Source organism: Acinonyx jubatus, chromosome D4, assembly GCF_027475565.1.
Source record: "Acinonyx jubatus isolate Ajub_Pintada_27869175 chromosome D4, VMU_Ajub_asm_v1.0, whole genome shotgun sequence".
NCBI lineage: Eukaryota > Metazoa > Chordata > Mammalia > Carnivora > Felidae > Acinonyx > Acinonyx jubatus.
This window is the reverse complement of record NC_069391.1, coordinates 65,390,209-65,407,451: the sequence shown is the minus strand read 5'-3', so window position 1 is coordinate 65,407,451 and position 17,243 is coordinate 65,390,209. Positions and strand designations below refer to the sequence as shown.

At 48.2% G+C, this 17,243-nt stretch overlaps 1 protein-coding gene across 8 annotated transcripts in view; it reads left to right on the top strand.

Moving 5' to 3' along the window:
* The first annotated feature begins 1,386 nt into the window (after positions 1-1,386).
* Positions 1,387-17,243, top strand: part of DAPK1 (death associated protein kinase 1) — a 186,814-nt gene continuing 170,957 nt past the window's right edge. The window contains exons 1-2 of one of the 8 annotated variants that reach the window (XM_053205185.1): positions 1,387-1,502; positions 2,766-2,935. In XM_053205185.1, coding sequence (XP_053061160.1) covers positions 2,874-2,935 — 62 coding nt within the window. In that variant the 5' untranslated portion in view covers positions 1,387-1,502; positions 2,766-2,873. The other 7 variants (XM_027048169.2, XM_027048168.2, XM_053205186.1 and 4 more) reach the window with 7 other exon arrangements.

Below are 17,243 nucleotides of genomic sequence, written 5' to 3'. Positions count from 1 at the left end.
TTTCTTTCTCTCCCTCTCTCTCTTTTTCTTTCTCTGTCTCGCCTCTCCCTCTTCTCTCTTTCCTTCCTTCCTTCTTTCCTTCCTTCCTTTTTCTCTTTCTTTCTTCCCTCTTCTTTCCTCCCTTCCTTCCCTCCCTCTTTCTTTCTTTCTCTTTCTTTCTTTCCTTTTTCTTTCTCTTTCCTTCCTTCCTTTTTCTTTTTCTTTCTTTCTTTCTCCCTCCCTCTTCTTCCTTCCTTCCCTTCCTCCCTCCCTCCTTCTTTCTCTCTGTCTTCCTTTCTTTTCTTCCTTCCTTCCTTCCTTCCTTCCTTCCTTTCTTCTTTCTTTCTTTCTTTCTTTCTTTCTTTCTTTCTTTCTTTCTTTCTTTCTTTCTTTCTTTCTTTCTTTCTTTCTTTCTTTCTTTCTTTTCTTTCTTTCTTTCCAATAGGCCAAAATGTCTACAGTTGATATTTCTGTTGAACCAAAGAGAGTTTAAACCTTCTCATTTTAGGAAATCTAGATTATTTGAACAATGATGTAAATCTGAAATCTCAGAGGGCTCACATATTTTCTGTCATTCTAAGAAGTAAGATAAATTTCCCTGTAGGAGCTTTCTTCTGTTTGGGGATCCCCAGAAAGTCCCTATGGGGAACCATCCTTTCTGTTCCCCAGACCTAAAAGGGTGGTGGGAGCAGAGTAAGAAATAGAATGGATGAAGAGTCTCCAGGAAATATGGGGTCTCTGTGTAGACCAGCACAGTCTTCAGAAACATGATGCAAGCCCCAAAGGTAGTGTTATATTTTCTAGTAGCTGCATTTCAAAAAAGAAAAAAGGTGATATTAATTTTAATAATAGATTGTATTTAACTCAATATATCCAAAACTATCATCCAAACATGTAGTTATTACAAAAATATTCACAAGACTCTTTTCATTCTTATTTCTATACCAAGTCTTGGAATCCGAGATACTTTTTGAACACTTCACTCTTGACTAGCCAGCCACATTTTAAGTCATCAATAGCCAAAAACATATTGAAGAGCACATATAAACCCTTCCTCTCTGTTGCTTCATTGGACCTGTGAGACGTCAACTCTTTCTTCTCTGGTTGCATGTCTTATCATTCAGATCTCAGCTAGACATACCTATTCCGGAGAGGGACTGTACGACCCGTTCCCTCTCTGCCCTACTCTAGCCTGTTCTGTTACTGTCTCCATTGAGCCGATTTCTTCCAAAGTGATCTTATTTGCTTACGGCTTTCCCCCCCCTGTCTTCTCTACCAGAATGTAAGTTTCATGAGGGCAGGGTTCTTGCGGTTTTTTTTTTTTTTTTTTTCTTTTAAATCTATTTTGGTCTCCGAGTTCCCGGTGCCCAGCACCGTGCCTGGCACACGCGGGGCGCTCATTTTACATTTGCAGGACGGAGGAATCGCGTATCTCTGGAACGCGGCGGCCGTGGGGGGCAGCCGAGCGGCGTGCACAGGTGGAGCGCCCATGGCGCGCGCGGCTGCGCTCCCCCGGCTCCCGGGTGGGTGTCGGTGAGTGGGTGTGCGCGGGGGTGTGCGCGGTAGAGCGCGCCAGCGAGCCCGGAGCGCAGAGCAGGGAGGAGCAGCCAGAGCGCTGTGCAGAGCCCGCAGCGCCGGCCGGGCCCGGCAGCTTGGAGGTGGGTGGGCCGTGCCGCCAGCCCGCTCGCGGGGTCCCCATTGGCCGCCCGCCGGCAGCCCTCCGCCAGGAAGGCGGCGAGGAGCCGAAGAGCTGCTCCCGAGCCGGAGGGGGGAGCGCCCGGCCGAGCAGACGCCGGGGCGGACGCGCGGGATTCGCGCCCCCCACCCGCCCCCTCCCCGCGCTCCCGCCGCCGCCCCGCTCGTCTCCGGCGCTGGCGCCCACGGTCGGCCTCCGACAGCTCGGGAGGGACTCGGGCAGCTCCTGGGCGCCCGGGTGAGTGGCCGCGCGCGCTCCCCGGCTCCTCCCGGGCCCCGCCGCCCGCTTTTGCTTTCGCGGCGGCGGCGCGGCGGGGTTTGCCCGGGCAGCGCCCAGGGCAACTGGGAAGGCCGAGGAAGGGGCGGCTGGACTGAGGGGGAGAAGTGGGATCGCAGCCAGGAGGCGCCCCCAGGCCCGCGGGCCGGGTGGGAACAGGTGGCGCGGGCCGGGCCGGGCGCTTTGTGTCGGGGCGCGGAGACCGGGAGCAGGCGGCCGCGCCTCCCTCGGCCGCTCCCTTTCCTCCCCTGCTCCCCCGGGCGGCCGCGCGCCGGGTCGGCCGGGTAACGGAGCGGGAGTCGCCAGGAATGTGCCTCTGGGGACTGCCTGGCTCGAGGGAGGGGAGAGGGTGGCCGCTGCTGCCGGGGAGTGCGGGAGCCGAGAGGTGGCGCGGGGGCCGCCGAGCCTCGGCGGGCTGGAGGGGGATGCTTCCAGCGAGGCGCGTTCCTCCCGGGCGCGGGCTTCATTCTTCCGCGGCGCCCCCGGAGGTGGGGAGCTGGGTGGGCGTGTGTGTGGAGAAAGGGGAGGCGGGGAGGCCAGTCACTTCCGGAGCCGGTTCTGATCCGCTCAGAGCGCCTTGCTTTCGGGGACGCGGACCTTGGGGTGCGGTTGCGCCCGGCCCCACGCGCGCGCGGGCGCTGCGGGGCCGGGGGCGTCCCTGGCGCGGGTTTAACAAAGGGTGCTCCTCTCCGCCGGGCGGGGAGGGGCAGCTGGGGAGAGGTGGGCTTCGGCGAGGCGAGCGGCTCTTAGCATGGGGAGGTCCTCTTCCTTTCCGGGTTGTCATTTTATTATTGTTATTGCTCTTATTTTAAAGGGCTGGAGACTGATGCATGAGGGGCCCACGGAGGCGCAGGAACGGTGGTGATGGTGTGGGAAGCGGAGCTGAAGTGCGCTGGGCTTTGCTGAGGTGTGACAGTTTATCATGACTGTGTTCAGGCAGGAAAACGTGGATGATTACTACGACACCGGCGAGGAACTTGGCAGGTACAGGGGGTGCCGGAAGCGCTTGCCACTGGGTCGCGGGAATGCATAATATTGGGGCAGTGGGCGGTAAACAAATGCAATTTGAATCAGGCGGCTCCCTCTCCCTTCGAAGAGATGTGCAAATTATAGAGAAAGGAGTTACTAGCCCAGCGCGGGCTGGAAACCAGAAATAAACCACCTCATCCAAGGGGCTAGGATGGAGAGGCGATTTCAGTGATTACGTTGCAGAGGGTATTGATCAAGACCCCTGGACAGGAACAGATTTAATTGTCTGCAGTAACTCTTGTCAGCGTTTGCCCTTCCGAGATGAGGCAGACGCTAAGGTATGTTTGCGGCTGGAGTTAGGTCTTCTATGTGATTTAAACAGGGTACAAACTAATTAGTTGGCTTTTAAAATCTTAATACTTTCTGTGTGCATTTTCAAAGTAACATGAGCAAGTAAGTATTGGTAGATCATATTTGGCGACTTGCCAGATGCTGGTGTTGGGTTTGGATTTTGAAACTTCCTCTAACCAGGAATTTAATTACCCCCGTGGTGTTAGTGGTTGCTTTGGTTTCATTTACAATGTTAAATTTTTAACAAATAAATGACGGAGAGTCTAATAGGGCTGTCTGGATTCAGAGCATTGCTTTGGGAGCTGTGTCTCTGTGTGTAAAGTCGTTCAGTTTCTGGGTAAACAAAGAATGATTATTTTGAGGCGGCTCCGGGCTGGCTCAGTTTCCCCTTGACTGGGTATTTGACAGGGTGTGTTGGTTGAGCTCTGGTCTAACTAGCAGAAAGCTGTTTTCACACCTACATTTAAATTCAACGTTAAGGATTGATTGTAGTGTGTTTGTACTGACTAAAGGATCTTGAAACAAACAGGAAGTGTGTATTTACTTACATTTGTATCAAAATATATATTTTTCCATGTACCCCGGATGTTCTGATGCAAAGCAGTTTCTTTACTAGAAAGAAATTCAGAAATACCCACACCCCAGGTTACCTAATGAGAATTTCCACTGTGGAGCTTAACTAAATTTTTTTACAAGTTTAAGTAATAGTGCAGAATAAAAGCAATTTTGAAAAAAGTTACTGTAATAGAATATTTCTCTGTGTGTTTTGTACCAACTCAGGACATCACTGAGAGCCTGCACTTAAGAGGAGCTTCCCATCTATTGCAGATTTACTGAGTGAATACTTTAGAAAGAAAGCTCTCAAAAGTCATGTTTCCTGGATATGTTTAAGATTAAGGTTTAAGGGTGTGTGGTTGAGGTACTTGGTTTAACTAGAATTAAATCACTCTATTCCTGCGGTTTTCAGCAAGATGAGTGGTATATGGAGTTTTCCTTTGAGAGTAGGGGAAAAGGGTAGAAAAATATATTTTAATTCCATTTGTGTCGTGTGGCCTGCTTACAGAAATTCTCTTAGAGGAGTGATTAAAATTAGACGAGCTGATTGCTTTATGGATTAAGTATATGACCTTATTTTCAGTAAGATCTTTTGCTAGAATTATGTGTTCTGAGAAAGAAAAAAAAAGTGAAGCCTCCCTGAGGCTGGTGGGGGAGTTTGTAATCTTTATTTTGTGGGCGAGATGACAGGCCCTCTTAGCTGAGCTGGGAGGTGGCCTGTTCGTTTATCAGTGCATTTCGCTTTGATTTGGCCTCAGTCTTGTTTCCGTGAATAACTTTCTCCCCGCTGTGCAACACTAACTGACACCTTGTTTGCTGAATAATTTAATTTATGTGACCTGCAAATTTGGAGGAAGGGCTGTGAAAAACTGGGAGTTGGTTTTTTTTTTTTTAAATAGAGCACATATGCCTATATCCATCCAATACCAGCTGCTTTTGCTTTGCCTAGAAATGGGGGAAATGGTTGATTGTAGGGGGAAGTTTTTTTCCAAGTGCTGTGATTTTTACATCTGCCTTGGAAATAGCCACTTCCCGAAAACAAGTCCTGACTGAGGCAGACACGAAGAAAAGAGGCTGCTTCGTGTGTCACAGAAATGAAAATGGGCAGTTTTTTAGCACCAATGCAAGGCTGATCTAAGCAGTGAGTGATACAGGGACCAGCGTATCGATTCAGCACTTGACCTGGGTGTCTTTAGAAGTCACCTAAGTGATAGCTACTCTCCTAACTTATGAATACGCGGAGACCAAGTCCATAGCGAGAGAAGGGAAGACGGGTCCACTCAGTAGTGTTATTGTGACTACTTTACGTTTAGGAAAAGCAGGAGCGTGTGTATGTATGAGTATGTGTGCATGCACATGTCTGTTGGTCTGTGTATGTTAGTGTGTGTCTACCCAGGACTGTGCTACCCAGGACTGCTGTAAAAGCTCTCTGTCCCTGTAAAGAACTGTATAAAGTATTCTGGTTATTGCAGTGGTGATCCAGCAGACAGACCATGGGAAAGATATCTGGTTTCCAAATCTACCTCTGCAACTTGCTAGCTTTATGACCTTAAATAAGTCACTCACCCTTTCTGACCCTTAGGATTCTTCATTTTTATTTTATTTATTTATCTATCTATCTATCTATCTATCTATTTTTTGAGAGAGAGACACACACAGCATTCATGCATGGGAAGGGGCAGACGGGGAGGGAGAAGGAGAACCTTAAGCAGGCTCCACGCTCGGCACAGAGCCCGAAGCGGGGCTCGATCTCAAGACCCCATGAGATCGTGACCTGAGCCGAAATCAAGTGTCTGATGCTCAATCAACTAAGCCACCCAGGCTCCCCTCCTTCATTTTTGAAGTGAGAGGTTTAGTGCTTGTGTCATGGCTGTTGTGTAACACATGTAAACATATTTTCATCAGCGGTATAGAGTTAAACAAATGCAGATCTCATCTGCAGGCCTGGCGGAGACCTGTGGGTGTTGCAGGCAGGCTGCTGACTTGGCCTGCAAGTCAACGTGCATCCAGGTATCTGTTTACCAATTTGGGGAAGGGAGGCCTTCTGGGAAAAGGGTCCTTGGGGAGACACATTGATGTTGCCGTTGGCCTCCCCATCTGAGTTAGAGTGAAGCGGCCCAGCCTCCACGTGGAAACAAATTCCTGTAATGAGCAGGACCCCCGTCCTTAGAAGACTGTTTGGTGACCTTCCGTGTTGACTCTACAAGGCCCTCTGGGGTCTCACTCTCTGTCTCAGGAGGTGGAGCAAAGCACTGCTTCCATCCCATGGAATGGTTTCTGGGAGGAGTTCTTATAAATGCAGATTTCTCCATCTGCTGGTCCGCTTGGGTCCTTTTAACGCCCCAGGGTGCCGCAGCCACTCTTATCAGTTGGCACTTGGAAGGCCACAGGCTGGCTTGTCCCACCTTTGGGCTCTGGTTATGTGGTTGGCAGTGGTTCAGCCTAACCTGTGAGCCTTCTAGACACTTCTCTGAGCACCTCTTCCCCGGGGAGCAGGCCTTCTTTCCTCTTCCACTGTCTCACCTTACACGATCTTAAGACCTAGGTCTTCCCTCCTAAAGAAATCCCACCACAATGATGTGCCCCTTCTAGAAACCAAAGATGTGCCGTCTGAATCATTCTTCTGTGTTGGTACGTGACCGCAGACGGCTTCATGCCATGCTGTGTCCTTGATCTGTGTTGTCGTTATTCTTGTGTTGCCTCTTGTAGCCAGCTTGAACGTTCTTTTTGGGTGAGTTCCGTGGTCTTTTCTCCCCAGGGCACGGAGTGCGCTGTGTAACACCAGGCGAAAGCTTGACCCATGCCTGAACAAACTAATGCAGGTTGGCAGGTGCAATATCGAGACCAGAATGGGGATTTGAGACATAAATGATGATGTGAACGCTGATGCTGATAAGCATGCAGCGTGTGGTGTCGGCCAGCCTTAGTATACTCATTTGGAAAGTGAGGAGACACCTGCCTTTATAGGGTGTTGTGGGAGTCGGAGACAGTGGCTGTAAACATCTGACACACCGTCACTGCCTAAGGTATTATTTTTAATAACCTGTTGTCCCCATCCTGGTGTTTACCATATTGTAGAGTCATTGCTTCTTTGATTATCTGCTTTCCCCACAGGTTGTCACAAGGTTGCGACCTTGGATTTGCTCATCATTTTTTATCTCTAATGCCTAATTAGGTGCATGTCAGTAGGGGCTCAATAAATACTTGCTGATGGATGAATGGATTGATATATGCAAAGCACCATGAACACACACACGCACCTCCCCCACCCCAACAACATGTACGTACATATAGCCCTCCATAAGTGATGACCCTGGTGGAGATGAGCTTAGGATGTTAAAGTCTGCAGCTCATAAACATCAAAGCTGCTTTTCCTTTTGTATTGTCTATGACTGAACAGTAATATGCACAGCAGCCAAAATTTACAAGCACAAGATCAGTTTTAAAACAAAGTGGAGCCTTAGAGAGTTTACACGGGTTGGATGGTAGCTGGAAGCTAATAATTCAAATTTAAAACATTTTCCCTTTGGCATAAAATCCATAGGCATTTTAATTGAAGTAAGGCTTTGTCCTAAATTCCGAGAGTCGGAGTACATCATTCCTTTGGTTTACTGTGGACTGCAGGGGTGAATTAGAATTCAGGGGTGAATTAGAATTACGGCAGGCCTGTGTGGATGGAAGGAGGAAGGACTTCTTGGGACGTTTCCTCTTTGGAAGTGGGACTCACAGGCCCACTGGGTTGACTAGGAGATCATCCCGTAGGACAGCGCTGAATGTGATTTTTTTTTTTTTATTTGTGTTTCTCAGATGTTTCCTTTGATAGGAGAGGCTGCAATGTTTTAAGAGAGAGAACGTTCAAATATATGTAGCGGAGGTAATGTTCAGCAACTTTTTTTGAAGTATAGTTGACACACAATGTTATGTTAGTTTCAGGTGTGCAATGTAGCAATTGGACAAGTCAGTGTGTTACAGAATGCTCCCAAGTGTAGCTTCCCTCTGCAACTGTACAACACTATGTTAATATCATTGACTATATTCTGCATTCAGTGATTTTGAATTCTGTGCCTCTTAGGAAGGTCTAATAATGGTCTTCCAGGGTGTGGAGGGAAGGCGTGGTGATGGTCATGAGTGGCAATTGGCCAGATGCTTGCTTGATGCACTGGGAAGGCACCTCTGGATCACTAGGCATAATTTAGGTTGGATGGGGCCATGAACAAAGGGGGTTGAGGTTTTGTTGATGGGGAGCCAAGAAGCATTGAAGCCTACTTTTGGGTCCCCTGTGCCCTGTTACGCTAAGCCTGTATCTTGCCCATCCACTTAGGAACCTAAGGCCCCATAACATTGGCTGCCCCTGCAAAGCCATGAAAAACACACAGTAAGCTTACAGAAATGGATGCTCAGATTAATTTCAGTAATTACATATGGGGGTTTTATCGGGAGAGGTGACATTGGCGACATATCCTCTTACAGTCCAGCAAAGTTGTGACTGCTTGAAGGCAAAGGCCATTTCCTTCCGGGTGGGGTAGAGGCAGGGAGGGCATCTGGGTGGAGAGGCACGAGGGGAGGGTGTGCTGCTGGATACTCCTGAAAGTGGTGTGGTGCCGAGGCAGGGCTCTCGGAGGCCCTTTGGGGTCTCGCTCTCTGTCTCAGGAGGTGACCTGTGAGTTACAAGGTCAATTACATAGTCTGACCTCTTCAAAGACCCCCTGGCTTCCTGCAGGCAATTTCATCCTTAATCCGTAATTCTAGCCATCTGCTGTGTGTGCCTAAGTTAACCAGGCATTTGGTATAAATGCAACAAAGCCTAATTTTGGTAGAAACTTACTACTCATCGTGAGACAAAGAAGCAGCCTACTGGTGGGGGAGGGAAGGGGCTCGCATTGGTGAAGTTCAGCCCAGAGACCCCTGGACACCCAGACCTAGAAGAAGCTGGAGTGATCGCTGGGTCCTCCCTTCTTATTTCATCTAGTGGGTGCTTAGGTCAAGTGGCTTTGTTAAGCAGCTCTTAGTAGGTAGCAGGAGGCGGGCCCCGAATCCTGGCCAGGCTTCCTTAGTGTTCTTCACACTACTTAGGATTTGACAATTTTCCTTTTTTGGAAGCCAGATGAAGCTGATATTTAAGAAAGGTGATTTGGGCAGCCTGCTAAGGCTAATCTGTTTTAATACCTGCATTGGAGAGGGTGGTTAGAAGAGCTAGTAGCCACTTCAATGAAGGTTTTATGCCCCCCTCGCCCCCCACCAGCCAGGGGCTTACTCTGGGCACAGCACTCTTCCTTGGCACTTTCCTGCCCACAGAAACTTCTTTCCTTTTCCTAATGGCTTGTGCCCCACGGTTATGAATGGTGTTAGTGTGTGGCATAGTTTGACCCAATTCCGAAAGTTAATAGTTCAGCTTTTTAGAAAGTTCACAGAACACTCTTATTACTTTTTAACCTTTGAGTAGGGTAGTGTGTTAAGAGTCATGGCCCTGCCTAGTGGGCCATCCCCTACATGACAAAGTTTTTCGTTTCATTAAGTGGCACTCGTCTGTCTGGTTTGGGGCTGGTATGTGATTGTTTGAGACTTGAGGTGGAAGGTGATACTGAATTGTTTTGCTTCGGTTTATTGAGGTAAATTATCACAACAGAATGCATCATCTCTCAGCCTTGAAAGAGATGATATGATAGTATAATTATTTAGAGTAAATCCAATTTATCACTTTGTTAACATTCTAAATGAATTCCTTTAAATGTGCAGTTAGGAGGGAGAGGAGGGGAAAAAAATTGCCCTTCGGTTTTTCTATATCATCTAACTAAATGGGATTAAAATAACTGTGTCTAACTAGTGAATCTTTCTTAGGTAAACCAGAAAGTGCTGTACCTCTCTCTAGGTTCAATGCACCACGAGGGTTGTTACAATGAAAAAGTTGGAAAGCCTAAAATGGTTCCCGTCTTATTTTCGACCCCAGCCCAAAACAAAACAAACAAAACAGAAAAACAAAACAAAATCGGTCATGTGCCTGTAACTAACCTCTGGTGTAGGTCACCATTGTGATCCTGGGTGGCTTTTATTTCTCACTTCTGTCCTTTTTTAGGTGACGTTATGAGCTCATGTGGCTTAGGGATCACACTATGGCCATTTGAGTAATGTTACCTCCCCCTGAGAAATGACTGCGGGGCTTTCCTCTGTGTTCTACGGCATTTCGTCGTGAGCTTGAGAAATTTTATTCAGCAACCTAATGTATATTGAGAGATGTCAGGAGAGGAGGTGGGGCGAATGTTGTTGATCTTTTTCCCTTTATAAACACGTTCAACTTCAGATGAGGAACATAATGTTTGAGAAGATGAACGCTGTAACCTGCTGATCTCTGGTGTTTGAAAAATTTATATTGATGGTCCTTATATTCGTAAGCCTGGTGGTTTTCGGCTGGGCAATTTGACTCCGAGTGTGGACTCTCTTTTGGGACACATTTTCTGTCAAAACTGCCTAATCGTTCTTACTTAGATCTAATGTGATGAACAAGGCTGGTGTAGCTCAAATACAGCTGATACTGTAAGGGTTCACCTGCAAGGAAGGAGCTGATTTCCATTCTTCCCCATTGTTCTTTCTGCAGCTTCTTGTTTTCTGCCTTTGAAACCACGCACGCTTTTCCTTTGTCACTTAAAAACGGTACTTTTAGTCTTCCATGCTCTTGTTTGAGGCCCCCAAAAGTAGAATTCTCCCATTGAAAGATAAATGTAGGGAACATATCAGTGCCCCTTTTTCTGATCTGTCATGAAAAGGATTAGCTTTTCCACTGAGCTGCCTACAACTCGCATGTCTGTCTTTGAGCAGGCTGTGTATGCAGAGGGTAGGTATGACTTAGGTGAGGCAAGGCAAGGAACAGTGACGGAGGGATATGTTGGGACAGAGAGAGAGTGGCTTGGGGCAGAAGACAGAAGAGGTCACTAGTTCGAGCTGACTCAGTTCTTAGGTTCCCATCCTACTTTGAGACGTTGCCTTGCTTCTGTGTGGAGTCCCATTTTTTTTTTTCTTTTTTTTTTTTTTTCTTTTGCCATCTGTGGTTTCTGGGTAAGCAGTGTGTGTGTCTCTGGAAAAGTGGTGAAAGGCTGCAACCTTTTGAGTGTAGGATTTAATAGACTGGGAGTTACAAGCTGCTGCACTTTACAAACAACAACAAACTAAGCTACGGGCACTGTAGGTATACGGAATACCTTCGAGAATAGACTTTTGACAGCCAACTGCTGCTGTCCGGGATGCTGGGTTGCACATGATACACAGAGGAGCTGTCTGTAGAAATTTGGTAAGCAAAAACAAAAATGCCAAGAAGTCACTTGCTATCTGACGAATCACTATCTTATTGGTATATAAATCAGTATAATTGAAAGCAGCACCTGCCCGGGGTTTCTGCTGTGCACCTGGGACATGAATATACAGCGTCGTCTTTCTAAATGTTGTCTTTGCCCCTCTGAGTGTATCCAGAGTCGGCATGCAGGGGAGCCTGCGTGGCTCAGTCGGTTAAGCATCCGACTTGGGCTCAGGTCATGACAAGCCGGGTTTGAGCCCTGCGTCAGAGTCTGACTGACAGCTCGAAGCCTGGAGCCTGTTTCAGATTCTGTGTCTCCCTTGCTCTCTGCCCCTCCCCCATTCCCCCTCTCTCTGCCCCCCCCGCCCCCCCGTTTCTCTCCCTTTCTCTCTCTCTCTCTTTTAAAAATAAATAAACATGAAAAATTTGGGGCACTGAATTAGCATGTGAACAGCTTTTTGTGAAGCCAGAAACTTCTAGTGAGTTTGTCCTCAGGAGCTCCTCTGGCTTCTGATGAGCACAGGTTCGTTTTCCTTCCCCACTGCGGTGTATGAATGGCCCCTCTCCTGGCTTGCGCACGCCGCAGCAAGACCGTCATTGGGGTGGCACCAACATGCTCAGGGCAAGGCCTGGCTGATTTAACGGCGCTTCTGCTCCTTTTCCTCCCTAATGTCACGTTTTCCACATTGTGCCAGTGGAATGAAGTGGAATCCTCACCTGTCATCCCGTTTGGCCGTGAGCCTATAAAATGACTTCTTGGGATTCTGTTCTTGGCATTTCTTTGCACGGTAATTCCAACAAGCTTCGGGAGAGCTGGAAGATATTTAGTTTTCCCATCTAGAATTGATGAGGGCTGGCCCCAAGCACCGGCATATATTTTCCCTTACGTAGAGCTTCAGGCTACTGGTTCAGTTGTTTGGGAGAGGAAGTGAATTAGTACAAATGGAATCTTTTCCAGGATGAAGTTGTGTCAGTCTGTGCTCTCCCCACCCCTCCTCTGGCACGAGGTAGCTGTGTTCGGAAAATACAGCAGTGGACAGGCGAGGGGAGCCTTGGGGGTGCTTTGAAACATGAAGTCCCTTGGTTTTGCTAAATGCAAGGCAGGCGTGGAATGAGTGTGTCCTCTTTTATGAATATTGCTGGTTAATAGGGACCATCCTTTGTAGGTCTCATCTTCTGAGCCATGTTCTTCCTTTGATGAAGATAATAAAAAAAAAAATTATTTATGCTAGAGAGAAGTTATCACCTGGAGAAAAAGAGGAAAGGAGGAAATAACCTGGCCATTTCAGTCCACATCCTTCCCCAGAGCATGTCCCTGGCTATTCCACCAGGAAGACTGTCTTTCTTAGTTTTTATGTTCCTTAACAATCTGGAATATAGAAATGACCATTTGTGTACTTTTGCAGTTGGTTTATGCATGCGATTCTTGGCTCTCCCTCTGGGTGGTAAGTTTCTTCTGAGAGTAGAGAACATGGCTTTTTGTGTCTCTTACATTGGATGGGATTGAATTAAGCACGAATTTGGCCTTGTTTATTTGCCTAATGCAGGTACATATGCAGAAATTAGAATTTGGCTCAGAGCTTTGGACCCAGATCCCTCATTCCACAATATACTAGCTGTTACCTTGGGAAACTCACTTGACTTCCATGAGATGCAGGTGTTTTCATCTGTTAAATGGGAGTAGAAATCATACCTACCTCATATGTTCGTTGTGAGGGGCTCCTGGGTGGCTTAGTGGGTTAAGTGTTCGATTTAGGCTCAGCTCATGATCTCACGGTTTGTGGGTTCGAGCCCCACGTCCAGCTCTGTGCTGACAGCTTGGAGCCTGCTTCGATCCTCCCTATCTCTATCTCTCTGTCCCTCCCCGGCTTGCACATGTGTGCATGCACTCTTTCTCTCTCTCAAAAATAAATAAACATTTAAAAAAAAATACGTTCATCGTGAGGTTGTATATAGTGAGCGTAAAGTGGTCTAGTACCCCGCGTATATTAAATGCTTGAGAAGCAATGGCTGCTTAACAAGACAGAATGAGAGGAAATGGCGTGGTGAGAGTATGGGGACTGTATAACATGCTTCTGAATCTATGTATCAGAACCCTACCTCTTCTCCATCCATTCCTTATTTCCCTACTCAGGTTCTGGTCTGGACACCTAGGGAGGGTGGGGGTGAGGGCTCATGTGTCACTTCCTTCCTCCTTTTCTTCTCCTTTCTCCTCTGCCCTTGGCTCAGTCTGCAGTGGCGGGGCGGGGGTGGGGGGGGGGCTCATTCTGCCACATTCGACTTTGTTCATCTGATCCGTCCTTGTGAGTGTGCTTGCTCTGGGCTGGTGGGCCCTCACCCAGGACTCGGTTTGTGTGCTGGGCTCCCTCAGCGGGTCTGCCTCAAGTGTGGTAGATGGTTCTTCGAGTTCCTGAGAAACAAATGAGCAGTTTAGCTGGGCATTCAAAAGTTTAGCTGGGCTGCTAGAGGTAGGATGCCAACTTGAACCTCCACCCAGACGCCGTGGGAAGAAGGAGGGGGGAGCTTCTGTTAAGGAGGTTCTATTTAGATGGAAAGAGATGTGTCCAGGGAAGCCAGGGCCGCTGAAGCTGCATGATGGCCAGGTGTCAGCTGCTCGAAAATGCTCAGAGGGGTAGCCTTCCTGGCATTGTCGGGAACCCGAGGCAGGTCAGCATGCAAATTCAGTTTTCATTTGGTGTCCTTCGGTACTTGAAAAGCCTATTTCATTCTTCTAGCTTCTTTTTAAGTTAAAAATTGTCTCAAGCAGCCAGATAAGACCCTAGGAATTTGATCAGAGAGACACATCACTGATTTTTGTTACAGATCTTTATGGAAAAAGAGGTCCGAAATGAGTGTGTGGGCCCCCGAGTTCCTGACCAAAGTGAGCTTGCTGCAGAACACAAGACCTGTGGCAGATCCGGGCCTCCATTCAGTTCTGACACGTACTGATTTAAGATGTGAAAATGAGTGTTTGGCCAAGCCCAAATCGCCCGTGCCAAGAAAAGCCTATTAGGATGGTGGCTGAAAGACTGAATTGTTAGGAGGTACTTAATGGCCAGGAGGCTCCGCCAGCTGCTGTGGGTAAATGCCCACTTACACATTTGAGTGCCCGTCCCTGTTCCCCTGGGCCAGGGTCTCGTTTGTGCAGGGAGCATGGCTGCTGTTCAAGAGGCCACTTTAAAAGGAGGCTTCCTTATCGAGTGGATAGCTTTAGTTTATAAAAGCGACATTAGATGCTCGCAAATTTGAAAGGGCAAACACTTGGAAGCTGAGTCTGGGTGGGGAGTCGAGGTAAAATATGAGGGAGTGACACAGCTAACTATAAGCAGTCAGCATACAGAGAAGAGACCGTTGAACCAAAGAGTCTTGTGCACCGTAATATCTGTTCAGTATCTCTTCCTTCATCCAGGGTGGGCTGCGCGTCTGAATGGCCCAGCCCTTGCTGACGTGTTCGGCAGGACAGTTTATCTCAATAGGTCTCTAATCCTGTAGAGTAGACGGACTTTCCCCAGCCAATGGTAATAGAAAGCCCAAGTAAGAAGAGAGAGAAACCAATATGGAAACTGTTTTTGGCGTTCAGGCAGGGAGAGGTTGTTCTGACCCGGAGGGGTCATTGATTTCTCTTCATTCGTTAACTCACATTCTTGTGGGCATGTAAAAATGAGAGCAGGTGAGCACCTGGGGGATACGTGTATGTATCTCTGTCCTTATGTCCCTTGGAAGAAAGTGGGAATCAGACATGAAGCAGAAAATAAGGAAACCGAGATGGACTGGGAACCCATGTAGACCGGGGTTTGGAGGTAGGCATTGTAATCCACATTTTACAGATGAGAAAACTGAGGGTCAGGAAGACACTGGCCTTGGATAATGTGTGTAAAATGGCAGAGGTAACCCTTCGAGACCCGAACTGCTCATCTGTGTCTACAAATTGTGTGGTGGGTGGTGTAGCTCACTTTGTGTCCTGTTCCTTGGTCACTGTCCTGGAGGGGAAGTTTATTTGTTTATTTTTTTGTTCTTTAATGTTTTTTTTAAATTATTATTATTGAGGGTTTTTTAAAAAATATAATTTATTGTCAAACTGACTTCCATACAATACCCAGTGCTCATCCCAGCAAGCGCCCTCCTCAATGCCCATCATCCATTTTCCCCTCTCCCCCATCCCCCCACCCCCCCTCAGTTTGTTCTCAGTATTTAAGAGTCTCTTATGGTTTGTCTCCCTCCCTGTTTGTCACTTTTTTTTTTTGGAGGAGAAGTTTAAAGAACTCTAGAACATCTAGCAGAGTGCCAGCTCCTGTGATGTGTTCAGTGCAGGCACTTCTCAACCTTGGCACCTGTGACAGTTTGGTTGGGATAATTCCTTGCAGTGAGTGCTGTCTGGGGCACTGTGGGATGTTTAGCCGTATCCCTGACCTCCTCCCTGCCAGTAGCACCTCCGCCCCCACCAAGTTGTGACAACCAAAAATGTGTCTAGACGTTGCTACATGTCTCTTGAGGGGCACCACCCTCCCCACAGCCCATAGAGAAGGAGTGGGCTGTAGGGTCAAGACAAGGAAGTGTTGACTAATGGGCCTGAGGGCTGGTGCTTGCAGTAGGCAAGCCAGGATCCTGCACCCAGTGGGCAGAGGCGATGCCCTTGAAGGAAGCTATTGAAATTGGTGTCCAGAAGTCTGGGACAGGTGATGTCTGACGTGCTGTCCCAGGAGTGGGTGGGTCTGCTGTGTCCCAGAGGTCTGGGGTGGGATTGGCAGTGAGTAAGACCCGGAGAGGCTGCTGGTCAGACTTCCAGATGTCACTCCCCTGGGCGTGGGTGCCTCCCCCAGCTGACAGCTTGGTTTCTGCCGTGCCCCTCCCTCCTGAGCAGGATGCTGTGAGTCACAGCTGGGATCCCATTGCTGCCTGACCTCTCTCCACCCCACTGTCTCCCGAGGGTGGCATCTGCTCCTGTCTTGATGACTCTGTTTTTAACCTGCTTAATAGGTGTTTTTGTTTTGTTTTGTTTTGTTTTGTTTGTTTTATACTGATTGCTAATTTTAGGTCAAAACTAGGTAACTCCTACTTTTTATTCTCTTTTCATTTCTTTTAGCCCCCGGTTTCTGCCTGGATGGTATAGCGTGCTGTGTGACAGTTGGGAGCCCACATGCCTTAGTTACTGCTCATAGATCCCTTCCTCCTGGCAGGGGCTTTGAAAGGTAGAAAGTCAGGTGGGGGTGGGGTGGCCCTAGCAGGAGGTGTGAAGAGTGTTTTGCCCTGTCTCCCAGCTCCCTGGGGACAGGGAGACAGGGTGCTTTCGGGGAAGTCAGCTGGGGAAGCTTGCCAGTAGGGGAGGGTGTGAAAGGACCCTGGTTTGGGGGATGTTGCAGAAAAGGGAAATGTGTCATCAGGGTGATGGCAGGAAATGAGTCCACTTCTAGCCGTTCAGGTGAAGGTTATAGGACGGCCAGGTACCCACCGTCTGGGGATCTGATAACCTGCCTCAGCTGAGCTGGAGCCACGGAGGAGACCTACCAGCAGCATGTGTCATTTTAGGGAAGAAACACCCTGACCTCTGTCTCCCTCTCTCCTCCCCTCCGACCTCCTGCCAGTGCCTGCTGTTAACCACCTACAGGAAAACACAGTGGTGCCGTGTGTGGGGACAGCCTCCAGGCTGGGCAGAGAAGAGTGTAGAACACGTTGGGGGTGGGGGGTGGAGATGGAGGCAATGAAGAATAATCAGGAAAGGGACATCCATTGGTGACAATAGTGACCTGGGGCCGGGTTTGTATGTTACTGTTACCCTCTGTTGTGCAGGTGATCAGAATCTCTGCCCTGTCAACATGTGGGACCTTCCTCTCTACTCTGGATGCTGGGTGTATATTCCATTTTGTTCAGGAGGTCATCCTGGGCATCCCACTTCAAAGTGATGACCTCCTCTTGCAAACTTCTGGGGCAATTTCTCTTTGGAACATTCATGTAGCATTTAGATTCCCCACCATTGCTTTGCTCACTACCGTGTGTGTGTGTGTGTGTGTGTGTGTGTGTGTGTGTGTCTTCCCTGAATTGTAAGCCCTTCGAGACATCATAATTCTGTTGTTCCTAGCATCTTGTAAGAAGGTATTCCAGAAATACCTGTTGTTTGATGATCAGTTCCCTTAA